This window comes from Camarhynchus parvulus, chromosome 9 (assembly GCF_901933205.1).
Source record: "Camarhynchus parvulus chromosome 9, STF_HiC, whole genome shotgun sequence".
Lineage (NCBI taxonomy): Eukaryota > Metazoa > Chordata > Aves > Passeriformes > Thraupidae > Camarhynchus > Camarhynchus parvulus.
The window spans coordinates 11,900,322-11,918,534 of record NC_044579.1 but is presented as its reverse complement, the minus strand read 5'-3'; the positions used below and the strand labels follow the sequence as shown (position 1 = coordinate 11,918,534).

Below are 18,213 nucleotides of genomic sequence, written 5' to 3'. Positions count from 1 at the left end.
GGGTTCATAGGGATTTTTCTAGTCCATTTGGTATATATAGGGATTTTTGTTTCCAAAAATGATAGGTTTCTGTGACTGTTCTGTCCTTGTCCACACTGCTAGGAAAAGTAGATCTTCACTAGACAGCTCTAATACAGAAAGTAAGCAAATGCATCCTAGAACAGGAGGTGCTTATGGCCTGATCACTAAAATGATTTTTTTTTTTGAGGAAATAATTTTATTTTCTTCTGAAAATAAGCATTGATCACTCTCACCGTCTTTCACTCACCTATTTTTATTGCTGAAGAGTGTTTTGGGGCTAGGAGAAAATGGGCTTTATTTCTGCTTTTTGTCATCAGAGAAGGTGGCAAACCAAACTTTTAAAACGCCTTTTCTTAGGAAAGGAGTTTAAACAATTTCCAGCACTGTTTAACGAAAAGTTAAAAAAAAAATCCAAGAAGTTTGTGTCAGTATGAACAATGGGTGGGACTCAATGGGAAACTTCATTACCCTTTTACAACAGGAAATATAATCTAATGATGTAATGTGAAACTCAGGAATGTAAAACAGTGTCCAGTAAATCACTAAATTATTTTCTGTTCCTGGCTGTCATCAAGTTGACTTGGTGCTTGCACACTGAATACTTGGGGGTTTTTTCATGGGAAAAGGATTTTTCTAACTGGTGCAAATTACAGAACCTTAGAGTGAGTCTTGGAGTTTGTAAAGTAGCATTTCTTTTTAAATGACAGGCAAACTAAGCAAAATTCTCTACTAGAAAGTGATGTTTGATATATTGAGGAGCTTTTTTAGAATGTATAAAATTCAGCCTGCAGTAGTAATTCAAAACTATGAATGCTGGCTAATCAAATGCTATGTCATAAAATCAGCATTTGACAAAACCACACACTTTTGCTCTTAAATGTTCAGCTGACTGTGCTGTGTCATGGTCAAAAAATGTTGTTCACTGAGAGTTAAGGCAGTTTGTGTTGCAGCCTCAGTCCTTAGGGAGCAGTGCAGAGAGGAGACAGTCTTGCAATGAATTGTTTTACACAGTGGATGATCTGCCTCTGTCAGGCTTTTATTGATGTTTGTATTTCTGAATAAGCAAAACAGTGTTCCTTTTTGCTTCCACTCCACCGTGTGTTAAGTGTTCCAAATCTTTCCTTCCCCCAGAAAAGAAAAAAGAGGAAATGGCTTTGAAATTTGATTTGCTTTAAATACTGCACATTATGAAAAATTAATGTTGGCATCCCAAGCACAGTAATTAAGAGAGTCATCATTACTTGTTTTACTGCCATGCAGGAGATCTATGGCTATGATCTGTGTCGCTGGAAGTTGGTGCTAGTTACTGTGGGAGTGATCTGTTCTGGTGGCTTTCTTCTCCTCCTCCTCTACTGGATGCCCCAGTGGCGTGTGAAAGCGACGTGCAGAAGGGCTGCTCTGAAGGACTGCCAGGTGGTTCTGCTGAGAACGACTGTAAGTGTGCAGGGGATGTGCTTCTCCCTGTTTGCAGCTCCTTCTGTGTGCTGGAGTACAGCAGTCCCTGCCTGCAGTGTAGACATGACTGTGCTTTACAGCAGTGCAGAACGGTGCTCCTGGGGAATGACTGTGTGGGAAGGCGGACAGCTGTTTGCAGGGGCATAGCGAGTAGTCTGTCTTTCAGTTTAATCAAATACAGGAATGCTGTTGTCATCAGCAGTTACAGAACAAATACCTTGTTCCTATAAGCTAAAACATGGTTTCGCCTTCTTCGTTCAGCAAAGATACAGTTGTTGAAGTGAGATGTAACTGCTGACCCAAGTGCAAAAATGTGCTTTTAGAATTGTGGAAATAAAATTATTCTTAAGGTAGCTGATATTAACATGGAGATATGTTCTGTAATTCTGTATGGGCTCTGCTAATCTATGATCTGTGATTTTACTACAGCTGTTGTAGTAAAATGCTGTTTAAATGCTCTTTCAGCTGACTCATTTCCCCCCTCTTTCTAAGGATGAATTCAAGATATGGTTTTGTGCAAAGGTTCGTGTTATGCCTTCCTTGGGAGCCAATCCTTTACAGAATCCTAACCCTGTTGTGCACAAGGTTTCAAATGGCCATGCTGTTCATTTCTCTGAATCTGCTGCAGAGGAGAATAAAAACGATTCAAGAAAACATTTGCCTGTAAGTAAAGATGCAGTACTGTGCTGGGTGATTCTCAAGTACTGTTGAGAATAAACGCACACAGTACAGTAAATGTGAGCTGCTACTTTTGTTTGAAAGTCTAACTCATTTTTGAGTGGAACAGAAGTCTCCTCAATCAACTGTTACTGAAAATTGTGGAAAGCTTGAAATATTATGTTGAAAGAAAAGTATTCATTTTTCAGTGAAGCTTTTCTAAATTCAGTTTCTGTCACCTCTCAGAATAGTCAGTCAGAGGAGAGGTGTTAAGTGGTACCAGTTTGACATCTATGTTTTGTTGCCCTTACAGATTCGTTACTTCACACATCACAGTGTGAAATATTTTTGGAATGATTCAGTTCAAAGTTTTGATGTTGTACGGTAAGAGCACTTCTTTCTTATGTGTTGTGCTTCAAACTGTATTTAAAAAAAAATAAAATAGCCTGCCTAAGAACATGCTGAAAATTGGTGTTATTTTCTGACCAGCTGTTTCAGCTCATTGAGTCTTTGTTTGAACCATAGTGAGGGCAGGGAGAATTTGGAAGGAAGGTGTTTGTTTAACCTGCCTTTATCTGGTGTGATTTGTGTAGGGTGACAGGCTGCATGCTTCTGCAGGCTTTTTTGCCTGTTCTTGGAGTGTTAGTTCAGAATCAGAGCATCTGTTCATAGACAGTAGTAGTTCTACAAACACTCAAAAACTTTGCTTATGATAGAATAAGTTTGTTTTTTGTGTTGCTGAGCTAGATCCAAAAGGAGTATCTAGGAAGAAGAGGAATTCACCAAATACCTTTTTTGCTCATGTTTGTGTATGTCTATTTCTAATTTTTAGTGCAGTTGAGCTGGATCTGAGCCATCTTTTGTTACTCTTTAGTAACAAAAACAGGTCTGTTGCACTGATAAAAAATGTCTTTTAGTGGGCCGCACTAGCTTGTGATGCACTGTATTTTCTTTCATCCAGCAAGAGTGTTGCATGATGTTAGGGTTGAAGAAGAAAATTTTTCTTTCTTTGATAAGGCTGTCTCATAGTGCCATAAGTTAAATGAGCACAGGCTTCTCCATTTTTGGCAACTGGTCATTAAAACAATAAATTCAGATCACAAATAAAATCTATTTTAAGCTTGAATTAGTGTTCACTGCACTGAACCATCATGTGGAGATGGGTTTTTTCCCAAAAAGGTATGTGCAAATAATATGGAAAATTATCAGCAATGAAAATAATTTCAATAAATTGCTGCCACACAAGCAATTACAAAACTGAGCAGTCCTCATCTGGGAGGGTGGAAATGTCTCAGTTTTCAGGAGTAAGTAATTAAAAGTTTTGTATGCATTTTTTGTGTTAAGCCTCCCATGAAATACAGTCGTGCAGGTAGTGACACTCATCATTTTGCATTGCAGGCTCCTGTTTTCATGCCTATAGTGCTCCTAATTTAAACTGTTCAAAGGGAATAGTTCCCACAGATGAGATTAAGAAACTGTACTTGTATCTTAAAAACAGGTATTGGAAAAAAATCATATGACTCCATGTGTTTAGAAAAAAATGTTGTTCCTTAGCATTAAAGCAGTGACTTGAAACTTGGCATTTGTGGCTATTTGACTGTGCCTTTTGATGTTCTTGTGATAACTCAGCCAATTTATAAGCCCTGGAAAAATCTCAGATATGCCTGTGAAGTTATGGGAGCATTTATTCAATCACATTCTTGCTGATAAGCCAAACTTTCCTTTGTTTGATGTATTGGCCATGACTGAGCCTGGCCACTTGTTTAGTCAGGTACAGTAGCTGAGCTGGACATGATTATTTAGCTATTGAATAAAAAAGAGGAGAAAAAAGTGGATCTGAGACATACTGGATACTGTTAGAGCGCTAAGTCACTTTTCCACAAGGTCAGATAAAAATGCCAGTTTGTTACAACTTTCCTCCTAAGTGTATGGTTGTGTAGTGAAGTACTAGATACCATGTGCAAAATAATATCTGAGCTTGTGAATGATAAATATTCTGAAAAGAAGTCTTGAAAAAGTTGTCCTTCTCTAAGATATATCTTCTTATTCTGCCCTTCAGTTTATATGTATAAACCAAAAATTGATATTACCTAATCATATGGTAGAGAATGAAGTTAATATTTATGAAGAGAGAGTCTGTGAGACAGAGGCCTTTACAGTAAAACCCTTAAAGCAGGCAGCACATTTGTAGTTGTGATCTAAGCACAACCCTGCATCATGAGGAGCATTCACTGTGGGCTGCAGTTACACAAGCACTCAAAGACAGAGCAGTTTGATCACATCATGAAAGGCTTAACACAACACACAAGGGAGGGCAAATTGAGATTTCTTGGGCAACTAATTCAGTTATGAGACCTTGAGTTTCATATCATTGTTCTTTTTATATTACCATAATATTACAATCACTGTTTTAAACACAGGAAATGCAAGTGTAATTGTTCTTGGACTAAGTCAGGCTTGGTCACATAGCCAAAGAGGATGCAACTCTGACCTTGGATGTCTGTTTTGTTTTAGCTACTGTCAACTGAATTTCTGAGTGGGTTGATGAGTGCTTTATATAATAAAGTCTGCATACAGGGATTTTAATGCCCTGGGAATTCAGTCTGTAGCAGTAGTGTGAAAAGCAGAGAGCACTGTGCTAGAAGCTCTGTCCTTGCATGGACATGGCACACATAGGTATGCATATTTGCTTATAGAGCGCTTAAATTTAGAGACCCTCCTTAAATCCACCGTTACATTTGTTTTCCTTCAGGAAAAGAAAAGTTGTTCATGGTAGAGTGGGAGGAAAAGACACAGCTGTTAACAGAGTTTTGTGTATTTTAAATTTTAAAATAGTATTTTTAAAATCCTTGAACTTAAAAAGGTTTATAGAAACCTGGTAAACTTAGGGCCAGGTTAACACATAATTTTCAACTTCTGTTCTTGTACAAGCAGTTGGTGGGAACGTGATCCTAGGCTTTGCAGTAGTGAGGATATTTAAAGCTTTCCCTGTGTTCTAGAGAATGGAAGTAATTGTTACAAAATATGCACAATAAAGAGTTGGGTTTTTTCTTTTTTTCTACTGGGACAACTCTGAATCCTTTTTGACAGATAACTTAATAGATATCCAATATAAAAAACATTAGTGTGGAATAATACTGATTTTTGTCATAATGTCTGTGAAAGCTTTTTGGAAGGTGATGATATTTTCCTTTCTAAAGTATGTCCATGAGATATTGGGCAACATACATCTGATTTCTGCATTTGATAGTTAACACAATCCCATAGCTGTAAACAATGATGTTTTAGATGTTTCTGCATATCTGTGGATTTCCTAAAGCATAGCATTGGCTTTCACAGCATGTGGAGAAATCCTGTGAAAATGGATCTTCTGGTGATAAGAAAAACTGAAAATGTAGGATGCATTTTTCCTAGTCATGGATAACACTGTGATAGTAAGATGCTGTAAAATATCTGTGGTATAGATGTATTTAGTAAATTAATAATTATTTCTAAAAATCTTCCATTGCTATTTAGAGTCAAACGAAGATAATTTAAAGAAATGTTAATTCACATTGATTTCATATAATGTTTTATAAAACTTGCTCACTTTTTAGAAGCCTTTGAATACTAGTTATGCTAGTATTCTACTTCATTTTGTGTCTCCATTTTGATTGGAATAGGTATTATTATCCTACAGAGTAACATATATCAACAAAAAGATTGCTTTTAATGTGTTACTGGTATCTGCAGTTGTGACAAAACCAGCTAAGAACACATTTGCCCATAGATTTTGTTGTTTTATAAAATGGTGTATACCTCTTGGCAAAGACCTAGCTCTTTTGAGTCACTGAAGATTTAATTTTAAATATCAGATTTTTTAAATAACTCATTGACTTTTCCTTTATTTAGAGGCCTAGATGAATCTACCTTCTGCTCTGCAATTCATAACGAACACAGCACAGGACTGACAAAGGGAATGCATGATTACAGGTAATATTGCAGTAGTATTTGAGGGAAGAGTTGTTGATGTTTCATTACCTGTGCTCAGAGTGTTAAAGAGCACAGAAGACAATTGAATGATCAGTGTCTGATTTTTTTGAAAATGAGACCTTCATACAGGTTGAAATATGGGAGCATCTGCTTGCTTATCAATTCATCTTCTGGCAATCTGTGTCTAAAATAAAAGCCTTTCCCCTCAGATAATTTTAAGGGCTTTTTCATGTCGCTGTCATCTAATCAGCTCTGGCCCCATCAGAGCTTGATTTCTTGTTCCCTCTTTCATGATTTGCCTTTTTTTTGTGCTAAGAATAAAACTAAGATACAGGACCTTGAAAACATTGTCTTACTGCAGGGTAAGAGTTAACACTGGTTTAAGCTTAAGCGAATGAGAATCACATACTGGATTTCAGAATGACATATTTAATAACATTGGACTCATACACAGTTTACAGAGAAATCTTGTTATGAAAGAATCTAAAAAATAAGGTACAGTTTAAATTGAAGTATAAAATAATTATCTTTGTATTGGAACATCTCACTAGGTAAATGTTTTCTGAAAAGCACTTTTTGAAACTCTGATAAATAAGACGAGAGTCACAGATTTGGGGACATGTTATACTTGATCAGATTATTGGAATTACTTTGACATCAATAAGACTCCTAAAAAAACTTGACTTTTTTTTGTATTTTTCTTTTTTAATGCAGAAAAGCATTCTATGGAGTAAATGAAATTGCTGTGAAAGTGCCTTCCATTTTTAAGCTTCTGGTTAAGGAGGTAAAATCTTTTCTTTAACAAATTAAAGAAAAAAGTTATATAATTGAAAGTTGTTTCAAGTGCAATGACTATTGACTGCTGTAAACCTTCCCCTAGAGCCCAGCATTCTAAAACAAAATCATATGGACATTTTTTTTCAGCTCTCCTTAGAGCTAAGAATGAAAGAGGCCTCAGCTATGAGCTCTGCAGAGTTCACAGTCTGGTGCCGTAGTAAGGACATTAGAAAACATATCAGAATTCTTTGAAAGGGTCAGCATCTTATTTATTTTTTGTAATTAATTTAAAACATAAAATGACTTATGTTCTCTATGAGGAGGCCAGGGATTATATATTTACAACATATTTCGTTTAATGAACAAATGAAATGTAGTATTGTTGGATTTGCTCCATTTTCGTTGTATCATGTGGATTTGAATAACTGGTTTGTTATCTTGTGTTGTAATAATGCACAGTAGAACTTCTGAACAAAGAAACTTTCCAACCTGATCTAACAGAGTAAGAACTTGAGGTATCCGGGCATTTATTAAGAATAAATAGAAAATAACATCCAAATTTGTTTAAGAATTATACCTTAAGGTGCATCAGATATTGCCATTGCCTTGTTTTGAGGTGTAGGGGGAAATGCACGCAGTCTTGAAGTCTGAATTTGTGTATTATTTGAGTGAGAACTGTGCTTTTGAGAGGCTGAGGAGGTAGTGAAAAAAAGGATCAATCTGGCAAATCAAAAAGTATGTATAAAGAACTGAAATTGTCTTCTCCCTGGAGGAAGATAATTTCAGCTTTGTTCTGATGGAGAACCCATGTGACCTTTTGGTGTAACTTGAATGTTCTGTCACTCTTCTAGGTTCTCAACCCTTTTTACATTTTCCAGTTGTTCAGTGTGATATTGTGGATCACTGATGAGTATCACTACTATGCATTAGCAATTGTGATTATGTCTGTAATATCCATTGTTAGCTCACTCTACACCATTAGAAAGGTAAGTTCAAAGAAAATGGATGCATCTTTTTGGCTTTTTACTCATTGCCTTATGTTGTTATGAAATTGCCTACAAATCTTTAAGAATTTTTCAGAGTTATACAGATAGAATATTGCTATGCATTTTCCCTCTTTGAGCTGAAAGAATTTGGGTATATAGTTTTCTTTGAGACCTTTGCAGCCTTTCCATGCTGATGAATCAACAGGTTGGCCTCAGACAGCAGAAACACTCCCTTGCTTAGATAAAACCTGGACACAAGTTTATGTACCAAGTTTTATTGACAGTAGTGATTCCATCTTGTGCTGTTTCCTTGTTTGAAAAGGTCCTGCAGAACTGAGCACCAGTGAAGCATATAGATTGTTAAACTGGTGATTCAGTTTGCTCTGTAGACTTAGCTGATAGGAATCAAAGGAGTAATTATCCTTAAATTGCAATCTCTGAATTCAGACCAGAGGAAAAAAAAAAAAAACCCAGACAACTTCTACCTTAATTCAAGCTCATACAACTACTGTAGCTGTTACTTTTGTAAATTACCAAATGATTTTATAAGATTTTTACAGGACAGTGTATGTTTGCTTCCAGAATGCTGTTAAAATAGGAGTCTGTACAGGTTGATGCACTCAAAATTTATTTGCCCATAAGTTTTCTAAACTATGTTCAAGAGAATGTTTTGAGTAGAGTTTTGTTGTTAAAGAATGTTAGTAGAGAATCTCATCACTTCTACTGTAGAATGTGCATTTAGAAGAAGACGAGCTGTGCTTTTGAATAATGAATTTTTTTCCCCTTTGCAGCAATATGTTATGTTACATGACATGGTAGCAGCTCACAGCATTGTAAGGGTTTCTGTGTGCAGAGGAAACCAAGGTAAATTTCACACGTGGCTTGGAAGGTTGAATTTAAATTGCTCATGAAGTGTGAGTGTAAAGTGGGTCTGCATCTGTTCTTTCTTTAATCAGCTTGAAATGCTTGCATTCCATAGCAAAATTGCAGGGGAAAAGAAGTTCAAAGTGGAATTTAGATAGTGTAATGTGTTCAGGGTTAACCTTCTAGATGGAATTTTCAGTGAGTATGAGGTTTGTTCTAGATTAGGTGCTTGTTCTATTGCTGTTTCTCATTCTCTACCATTCCACTTATATAATTGTCATTCTAGTTTTTTTCTTGACTTTAAGATGTGCATGTGTTTGGTCTCCATTACAATTTATTACCCAACAAGGGCTGCAAGATGATTTCTGAACTTCCCTCATTTGGATATCACAGCAGTTAAAGATGTGGTATCCAAAAGGTGTGATGCATTATGCTGCTTTTAAGACATACATTTGTGTTGGAGTCATATCTTTATACTGAAGTTATACTGTGGTTAATGATTAATATCTTTTGTATAAGCTTGATTCTTTTAGTTTGTCATGTTCTATCCATGTGCTCTGTAGTTTAATCTGTGGTGGAATTGGGGTTTATCAATGGCTTTTTCTGTATATTTTTAAAATCTCTTCGTGCCATTAATTAAATGAAGTTGTACTTCATTTTATTAATAGTTGTACATGTCACTACCTAGATCTTGAGTGTGAGGATCTTTATCAGGTTTTATAGGTGATGGCTATTTTCAGGTAAATTGTTTGTGTTCCAATATTCAGAAATAGAAGAAATCCTTTCCACCGACCTCGTGCCTGGAGATACCATGTTGATTCCATCCAATGGGACAATTATGCCGTGTGATGCAGTACTGCTCAGTGGTACTTGCATTGTAAATGAAAGTATGCTAACAGGTAAAGATTGGCTTATACCTCTGTGCATGCTTACTTGCAGTATGTTTTAGCAGAAGTGGATATGTTTATTTTGTTTGAAATGTGTATGTTCTTACAATTAGACATGTTCTGAAGTATTTAGGTACTTGTGTCCTGCTTATCTTGGAAACTCCAAAAATGAGTGATTGTTTCTTGTTAAAAAAATTTCTTCTTCATAGTTTGTCTTCCTGCCTCTTAAATTGATGTTCTCAGTGCAGATGGAGTTCAGAAGCCTGTTTCTTGAGAAAATTTTTGCCCAAACTTTTTAGCTTCTTCCAAAAATGAAGGTAGTGAGTAGAATATTCTACTGTATTTAAAACCACAAATTATTATCTCAAGTTGTGCCTGCATACACTGAAATCAGGGGTCTGATGTATTTAAAGGACAGCTTCAGTAACTAGGATGGACTTTTTGTTATTCCTAGGAGAATCTGTCCAAATTGACAGCCTTTAGAAAATTTTAGTTCAGAGGCTGTGTGTTCCATTGTGTTCAGTTTTTTGTAAATATACTTGATCCTCTTGCTGTTGCTAGCAACTGATAAAAATTGATTGTTCCTCTAGCTTGAGAGCACTTGGTCACCAAAGGAGCTGAGAATAATTTTCTTCAGCTTCTAGTTTTTCTGAGTAAAGATGGGGGGGATGGTTTTCAGCAAGAGTGGGAAGCTTGTCCTGTTTTTTGTTTTAATGGACTGTGTTTTATATCACAAACTGTGATTTTGAAATAAGGGGCACAGAAGTTCTGTAAGGAATAGTTAAATAGCATTTGGGTAAGGGGAGAGACTACCTAAAATGCTAAAAGGAAGATGACTTCCATAAGTCTGCCTGTGCTGGTAAAGTGAGATTAGATTATTCTACTTGTAGTTATGAATGAAAAAAATGTCTGTTCTTCTCTGATCTTGCTTAGAGACTTTCTTTCCTTTAAGGTGAAAGTGTTCCTGTCACAAAGATTAATCTGCCAAATCCTTCAGAATATCCAAAAGCAGTGGGAGATGAGATCTACAGTCCCGAGGTGCACAAGCGGCACACGCTGTTCTGTGGGACCAATGTCATCCAGACCCGCTTCTACACTGGGGAGTTGGTCAAAGCTCTGGTAGTGAGGACAGGTATTGATTGTTACATTTATCCCTTGTTAATCTACTACTCCTTTTTGTAGGCGTGTGTCAACTGGCTGATACTGCTAAACTTGGTAAAGGAATGTACCCCAAATAGCTTGATAAAAGTCTTAAAACAATGATGAAAACTAGATGGTGGTCTGAAGATTAACAGTTGGCAAGGAAAAAAGTCTTCAGCATCAATTGAAAACTTATTTGAATGTGTTTTCATGTCCTTTAGAGGTTTTTTTGTAGTGTGTTGTTTGAACTGCATGTGCCTCTTGGAAAAGGTTTGGGTGGATAGTGGGGAACAGCTGATTTTAGCAGAGTCATTCACAATGCCAAATGTTTTTCTTTACCTATAGTTATTTCAAAGTACATAACATTTACTTTAAAAATTAGTTTGATCTATTTACAGAAATGCTAATTCATATGTTAGAGATCTGGTATTAAATGTTTATGAAAACCAGTTGCACAAGCTAGTATAATTGTGGTATTCTGCTTTACAAAGATCATCTTAAGGAAATTGCCACAAAATAAATGACTGTGAGCTATAATCCAAGGTGCAATAAAACAAGTTAGAATAAATTGGACTGTATTGACTGGATTGCTACTTAAAGCAAGATTTCCAACAAATAACTTCATCCTAATTAGCTGCTTCTTACTCTGGTGTGTTCTTTTCATCTTCTGTTAGTCTGCTTTAGCAGTAAAGGTTCTGATTTTTTGTTTTATTCTCTTTCTTGAGGCTTTAATTAGTCTTTTTTTCCCAAAAAATATTTTCCTTCCGTTGAAAACATCTGCCCTTTTATAATACGCATCTGAACTTGTTTTGTTTCTTAAATAAATTTCATGTGCCCAGCAGGGTGAGCCCAAACAGCAACAGAAATGAACTGCTGAAGGAAAGGCCCTGAGGAAGGGCCCAGCCTTTGCTGTGGGGGCTTGCACGCTGAAAACCTGTCAGGGAGCTGTCACTAATGGCAGAAGACCTGGCATTGACATTGAGGTTGTAGTAATAGACTTTGAAGTCTAAGCAGATGAAAAATGTTTTAGGCACACAAAATTGGGCATTAATGTTGGCCTCTTTAAACGTCGAGGCAAAAGTTCAAGGAGGCCCTTGGGATATCTGTTGGTTGTTCAACTGTAAGACCTTTAGAAGGATAGTCTCCTAGTTTAATTGTCAAAATGCCATCAGGAGGTGCCCTTCTCAGAAGATTACTCCCTGCATTGCAGTTTTTTCTGAATCTTTCATTCTGGCTCTCAAGGGAACTTAAGTAGACCTACCATTTAAGTATTTGATGTTGGACTCTGAATATCTTAATTTTCTTTTCTGCAAGGACTGGCTTAATTAGACAATAAATATGTCCACTAGCTCTGCACTGTGAGGGACAAAAACAGTACAACAAACTCTGCCAGGCCAAACCATGTGAGGATTTGCTGCTGCTGCAGAGGAGGGGTTTCTTTGCATCAGCTGCATGTCCTTGCCGTAGGAGAGAAGCCCTTAGTATGATGTGCACATGTAAGCACCTTAATTACAGTATTGCAAAACATCTGCTGTGGATATTGAGAAACAGTTGTAATGAAATTAGTAGCTTAAGGGTTTTATTGAGGTTTTTAATGTATTTTAATAGCTTTACTTTTGTTTGTATTTTTAATAACTTACTCCATTTTATTTCTAGGCTTTAGTACTGCTAAAGGACAGCTTGTTCGTTCCATACTGTATCCAAAGCCAACTGATTTTAAGCTCTACAGAGATGCCTATTTGTTTCTCCTGTCTCTGGTGGTGGTAGCAGGCTTTGGATTTCTTTACACCATTGTCAATAGCATCTTAAATGAGGTATGTTTTCATTTCTGGTCCAAAACTGCCTTACTTTAGAAAAGGGGTGACCATGACTTCCATCACACTTCATATGATGAGAAACTATTTGATTTAAAGTGAATTTTTTTTTGCTCTAGTTTATATCAATGCAGTGAGACAAGGTTACTGAGAATAAAATTCAGCACAGAAACAGGATTTTAATATCTTACAGAGAAATTTGAGTTTACCTTGGTTTTTCTTGATCCAATTACTAGATTTTTATCTTTGTTATATGTAAGATTACCATCTGACTTATAGTTGGAAGAAATAGGATACAACCCATCTAAACATGCTGCAGGCAAAAAAGTCCTTATCAAGGAATAACTTGATAACTGTTAAGTTTTTTTTGTTTTTTTTTTTTCTCTCTCTAAAAATTTTACATTATTCAGCTAATGTTTTAAAGCAGTACATTGCCAGGGAGAAAAGTGCAAATGTGAAGTTATGGGTTGTGGATAATTTAGGACTGGATTATTGTGGTTGCTGATGATGGTTGAAGATTATGTTAAATTCCTGGGCAATCCAGAACACACTGTACTGGGGAAAACAATGTGTGGGTTTTGCTCTTGTTAGCACATCAGTGGGATGGTGAATGTGTAAGCAGTGAATTCTGGCTCATTAACTCTGACCTCTGATGCAGGTTCCAGCTCGTACCATCATCATCGAGTCTCTTGACATTATCACCATCACGGTGCCTCCAGCACTCCCTGCTGCTATGACTGCTGGCATCGTTTATGCACAAAGAAGGTTGAAAAAAATTGGCATCTTCTGCATCAGCCCACAAAGGATAAATATTTGTGGCCAGCTGAATCTTGTGTGTTTTGATAAGGTTAGGTGAATTTTGAATCCTTGCTACCTGAAGGAGCATTGTCTTAGAAGAGGGAGTTTATATAGATGAAGAGGGAAAACTCATTTTTCATGTAAGTTAGATGATTTGTGATCTGTTAGCTTCCAGGTATTCAGTGTTTACCATCTGTCAATTCTCCTAATTTAATGTGCTCTAAAAAGTTGTTGTAATTGAGCTGTTTTCTTATCTCAAGACTCCCAACTTACTACTAGCACCTCAGAAATGTGTGAGTTAAGACTTACTAAGAACTTTATTTAGCACATAAGCTTCTGAGAAACTCAGGTGTGAAGTCAGACTTTTTCTCATTTTCATTAATTTCAATGAAAAGTATTGTTGAATGCATTTCAATGAAAAGTACTGAGTTGAATGTATTTTGTTATTATTTGTTAACCAAACATGAATGAAAGGCAGTAATGCTGCTAGCCAGAATTATTTGCTTTTGGCTATTTCCTAGATAAAATTAATTTTCCTCCTTAGATTTTATCTCAAATAATAAAACTGTATTATTTCAACTGTAAGTACATTTCAGTTATTGTTTTAACTATATAAGATATTACTAATGGTTTAGTGCCCTTTTTCCATTGTCCTGTCTCTGAATATTGGGATGGTGTGCTATCATCTTTGGATTATAAGGGTCTGTTTCATTTGTCCTGTCTCCAGAGAGGAGCATGACTGCTTTGAATATTTTAGAAAGTTATTTAACGGGTTTGGAACTTAATTACTAGCAAAAAGCAAAGGAGATACTGTGTTTTCTGTCATGAAGTCTTGATTTGTATGTGAAAACAAAAGAAAATTTTCTTAAATAGCTGTTAATTTTTGCTTTGCTGGAAGATAATTTGTTTCTGAAGGCTTTTTCTTGATGCCATGCCCTTGGTCTCCTTTGCAGACTGGCACACTTACTGAGGATGGCTTGGATCTTTGGGGAATTCAGCGGGTGGAAAATGCTCGGTAAGGATGAGCTCAGGGCTGATAGCAAATATGATACTCATGCTGTACTGTAAGAGCTTCAGCAGAAGAGACTAGAAAATTCAGTGTGAGCTCATATATGTTTACATTTTTATAATGTGCTGTAGGAATGCCACTTAAACTGTGGCTTAGGTCTAGTGGAAATTAAAACTCCACAGTGAAGCTGAGGCAGAATTTTATTTGTTAGTCTGAGACCTCATCATGGTCATACTGCAAAACTATTGCAGATACAGTTGCATATTTCTTTAATCCTGTTCTCCTAAGTGATGACTTTTTGGGCTGCTAAGATGAATTAGCTTAGCTAATTAAGTACTAAGTGATAAGAGGGCTTTGTATGAGAGATCAAACTAGACAAGGAAGGAATGAACACTGAGTGTTTGAAGGAGGAAAAAGTTGTGATAGGTTCTGAAGATTCCAGCCCAGAGTCTTAATCTGCTTTCTGTGATGTGTGAAAACACAAGTGAAGGGACTTGTGCAGTCAATTTTCTTCTGTTAATCTAAACAAACCTTTTGAAGTGGCTCATAATAAATAATTATAGTGCTAAGTATATTATTACTTCATTGTTTCAGTTTCCTTTTGCCGGAAGAGAGGGCTTGCAGTGAGAGCTTGCTGAAGTCAGAGTTTGTTGCTTGCATGGCAACTTGTCATTCCCTTACAAAAATTGAAGGGGTACTTTCTGGGGATCCACTTGATTTGAAGATGTTTGAAGCAATAGGATGGGTAAGTGCCTTTTTTCCCCTGAATATTGCATTATGAGCAAGTCAAAGTTAATGAATGTATAAATTAGTTGATTTTTTTTTTTAATATAGATTTTAGAAGAAGCAACTGAAGAGGAAACAGCCCTTCATAATCGAATCATGCCAACAGTGGTTCGACCTTCAAAACAACTTTCCCCAGAATCCAAGCAAGCAACAGATCAAGAAATGGTATAAAAATTCAAAACAATTGATTTGAGTTAAAGAAACATATTTTACTGTATGCTGAGGTTCTGGCTGATAAAATTGAAATTGGATCAGAACTGTGAGGGTTTTGATGGCAAGGATACAACAAACATGTTTAAACCATTGTTGAAGGTAGTGATTCAGTATATGCCCCTTTCAAGGTGAACAAAGTGAGCGTCAGCATTATTGCTTTTACTGATTGGTTAAGAAGTACAGTAATGCTTTTTGAGCTTATGCCTTTTAATATTTGTGTGTTACCAAATTCTTATGTTTTAATGAAATGCTTAGGTGTGCTCACCTTGCAGTTTCAGTTAAAACAATAATTTGTTAATGTCACTGTGTGGCATGGAATTCTTGCCACTCTGGTACCTTAGAGATAATATTAAGTGCTGAGTAAAAAACCAAAATGTACTTAGCAAATGTAAAAGTTTCTTCTAGCTGTATTTTGAAGTATTTTTAAATATTTCACAAAGGGAAATTTTAACCATGAGTGTATATCCAGATTATCACATAGTAGGATCGTGGGAGGTTATAACAAGTCAGTACATTTGTATGAGTTGTATTTTGTAGTAGATAGAACTGTCTTTCTTTTGTTCAGAGCTCAGTGTATGTGCACAGTAATTTCTGTGCAGTTGTTGACATCTGAACATTCTTGCAACTTACTACATTATTTTTGGAGGGATATACTTAAAAATCGTGGCCACATTCTGAAACACCATAGTACTTTAGTCATTTACAAAGGCTAAACAGACAGTTTGAACTGTGAAAGATCTTGGAAATTCTAATCAAGAAATCAAGCTCTACAATTCTACTATGTCTCACTTAAAGTAAAGGATACTAAACAGATGCAGTATATTTATATTCAGCTTTTATGAAATCCATTAAAAATACATTATCACTTGATACGAAGAATGCTGTGCAGTTTCATTTATTGATTTGTGTTGAAATAGTTAGTAGCTGAAGAAATACTCAAAATTGATATTTAGAGTGACTGTATATTTTTTGTTTTTCAGGAGTTGTTTGAGCTGTCGGTAAGTGTAATTTTTCATTTGGCACATGCCAGTTTTTCTGAAGATGCATGTGGATGTAACCCTTTTGTTCCTTCCTTCCTGTCTGGCATAGACTGGGTATGAAATTGGAATCGTGCGCCAGTTTCCATTTTCCTCAGTGCTGCAGCGCATGTGTGTGATAGCCAGGGTTCTAGGGGAAAAGAGAATGGATGCTTACATGAAAGGTGCCCCAGAAGTGATTGCCAGCTTGTGTAAGCAGGAAACAGGTAAAGGAACAAATTTTTTATTTATTCTATAGCTCAGCTGAAATATGAGTATTTTAATAACTCAAAACTTGATTTTTCTAAAGTTCCTGTTGACTTTGAGCGTGTCCTGGAAGAATACACTAAGCAAGGCTTCCGAGTTATTGCTCTTGCTCACAGAAAACTGGAGTCTAAGCTTACGTGGCACAAAGTCCAGACTATTAGCAGGTAAGACTGACTTTACTCTTTTAATAAGTAAGAGACTTTAAAAGCTGCATGCTTTGAATTAATATGTAATGTGTATTTTTGTTTAAATCAATTACTACTCTTCTTTAGCTTTTTTTGTCTTGGCATACATAGTTCTGTACATCCTTTAGTTGTGCCCTGGACACAGAAGATAAAGAAGTTTTTTTCTGCAATGAAGTGAATTCACAGGATGAGCTTTAAGCTGGAAATGAACTGGAATATTATTTTCATGATATCTAATTTACATTGTTGTGGCAGAAAACCTCATCTGATTTTTTTACTTGCACATACTTATATCACCTATGTTTATTAAGGATAATGGCAAGTAGTGGAAATCCTTCTGTGCATGTTTGATGCAGTTTCTTTGTCTCCTAAAGGCAGCATGTCCGTTTTCTCATTGCAGAGGTTTGAAAGGTAGAAAGGTTTCTTCCTTCAAAGAGTAGTACCTCCTGTGAATTATTTCTCAGCTGAGCCTAGTTTTGTGGATAATGTCATCTTTCCCACAGTGCTTGAATGTGTAGCACAGCTATGAAAATGCCAGCTTTGACTGTGTTCTTTTGTATCAGCCCTGTGTGCAGGGTGAACATTTAGCAAAGCAATGAGTTTTCCAGTTTCAGGTGTGAAAGTCTACAATAGCAGTAGAATAACCAAGACCTGTAAATACACTGACTTTTTAATGTAAACCAGAGGGAATTTATTTTTTGCCTAATTAGCTAGTGCCTATTAATCTTACATGTCTTTGTAACAATGTCGTAGCTTTTATGTTAAGGTTCAGCTAAATTGGAAAATAGAGATGTGCACTCTAAACATATCTTAATATTTGGCCTGTGAATGCACTTCGTTTCAGAGCAGGTTTTGTAGCTATAACGTATTTGAGACTGTAATTTCCTTTAGAAAGCATTCTCATGGAAGAAACTGAAAATTGTGCTTGAGAGGGAACAACATTTTCTCACACTGGTTTTCAAATAAAACAAGAGAATTAAGTATAAATTACTGTTATTATATCTTTCACATCACTTTTTATAAAGCAAATTACTTCATGGTTAAAAATACACATTCCTCTTTACTTTGATAAGCAGAAAATCAGGCTTTTAGAGCTGCATCTAATAATTGTAAGTCTTAAAATCTTCTCTTCCTTGTCTCTTTTTCATCAGAGATGCTATTGAAAGCAACATGGATTTTATGGGGTTAATTATAATGCAAAACAAGTTAAAGCAAGAAACCCCTGCTGTACTTGAAGATTTGCATAAAGCCAACATTCGCACTGTCATGGTTACAGGTTAGCACGTAAACATTGATACTCAAAGATCCATCTCTTGCTGGTCTTGTTTTAATTATGTGTATGAAGTCAAATGTTAATGTCAGTGGG

The 18,213-nt window shown here is 36.1% G+C and overlaps 1 protein-coding gene across 3 annotated transcripts in view; it reads left to right on the top strand.

The window, feature by feature from the left end:
- Positions 1-18,213, top strand: part of ATP13A3 (ATPase 13A3) — a 55,980-nt gene that overhangs the window by 20,837 nt on the left and 16,930 nt on the right. For all 3 annotated transcript variants that reach the window (XM_030954157.1, XM_030954159.1, XM_030954158.1), the window contains 18 exons: positions 1,282-1,455; positions 1,969-2,139; positions 2,447-2,517; positions 6,025-6,105; positions 6,820-6,889; positions 7,734-7,868; positions 8,660-8,732; positions 9,500-9,631; positions 10,572-10,751; positions 12,416-12,573; positions 13,232-13,420; positions 14,325-14,386; positions 14,975-15,125; positions 15,215-15,331; positions 16,360-16,377; positions 16,469-16,622; positions 16,706-16,826; positions 17,999-18,123. In XM_030954157.1, the coding sequence (XP_030810017.1) occupies positions 1,282-1,455; positions 1,969-2,139; positions 2,447-2,517; positions 6,025-6,105; positions 6,820-6,889; positions 7,734-7,868; positions 8,660-8,732; positions 9,500-9,631; positions 10,572-10,751; positions 12,416-12,573; positions 13,232-13,420; positions 14,325-14,386; positions 14,975-15,125; positions 15,215-15,331; positions 16,360-16,377; positions 16,469-16,622; positions 16,706-16,826; positions 17,999-18,123 (2,182 nt within the window). The remainder of the gene's footprint in view (positions 1-1,281; positions 1,456-1,968; positions 2,140-2,446; positions 2,518-6,024; positions 6,106-6,819; positions 6,890-7,733; positions 7,869-8,659; positions 8,733-9,499; positions 9,632-10,571; positions 10,752-12,415; positions 12,574-13,231; positions 13,421-14,324; positions 14,387-14,974; positions 15,126-15,214; positions 15,332-16,359; positions 16,378-16,468; positions 16,623-16,705; positions 16,827-17,998; positions 18,124-18,213) is intronic.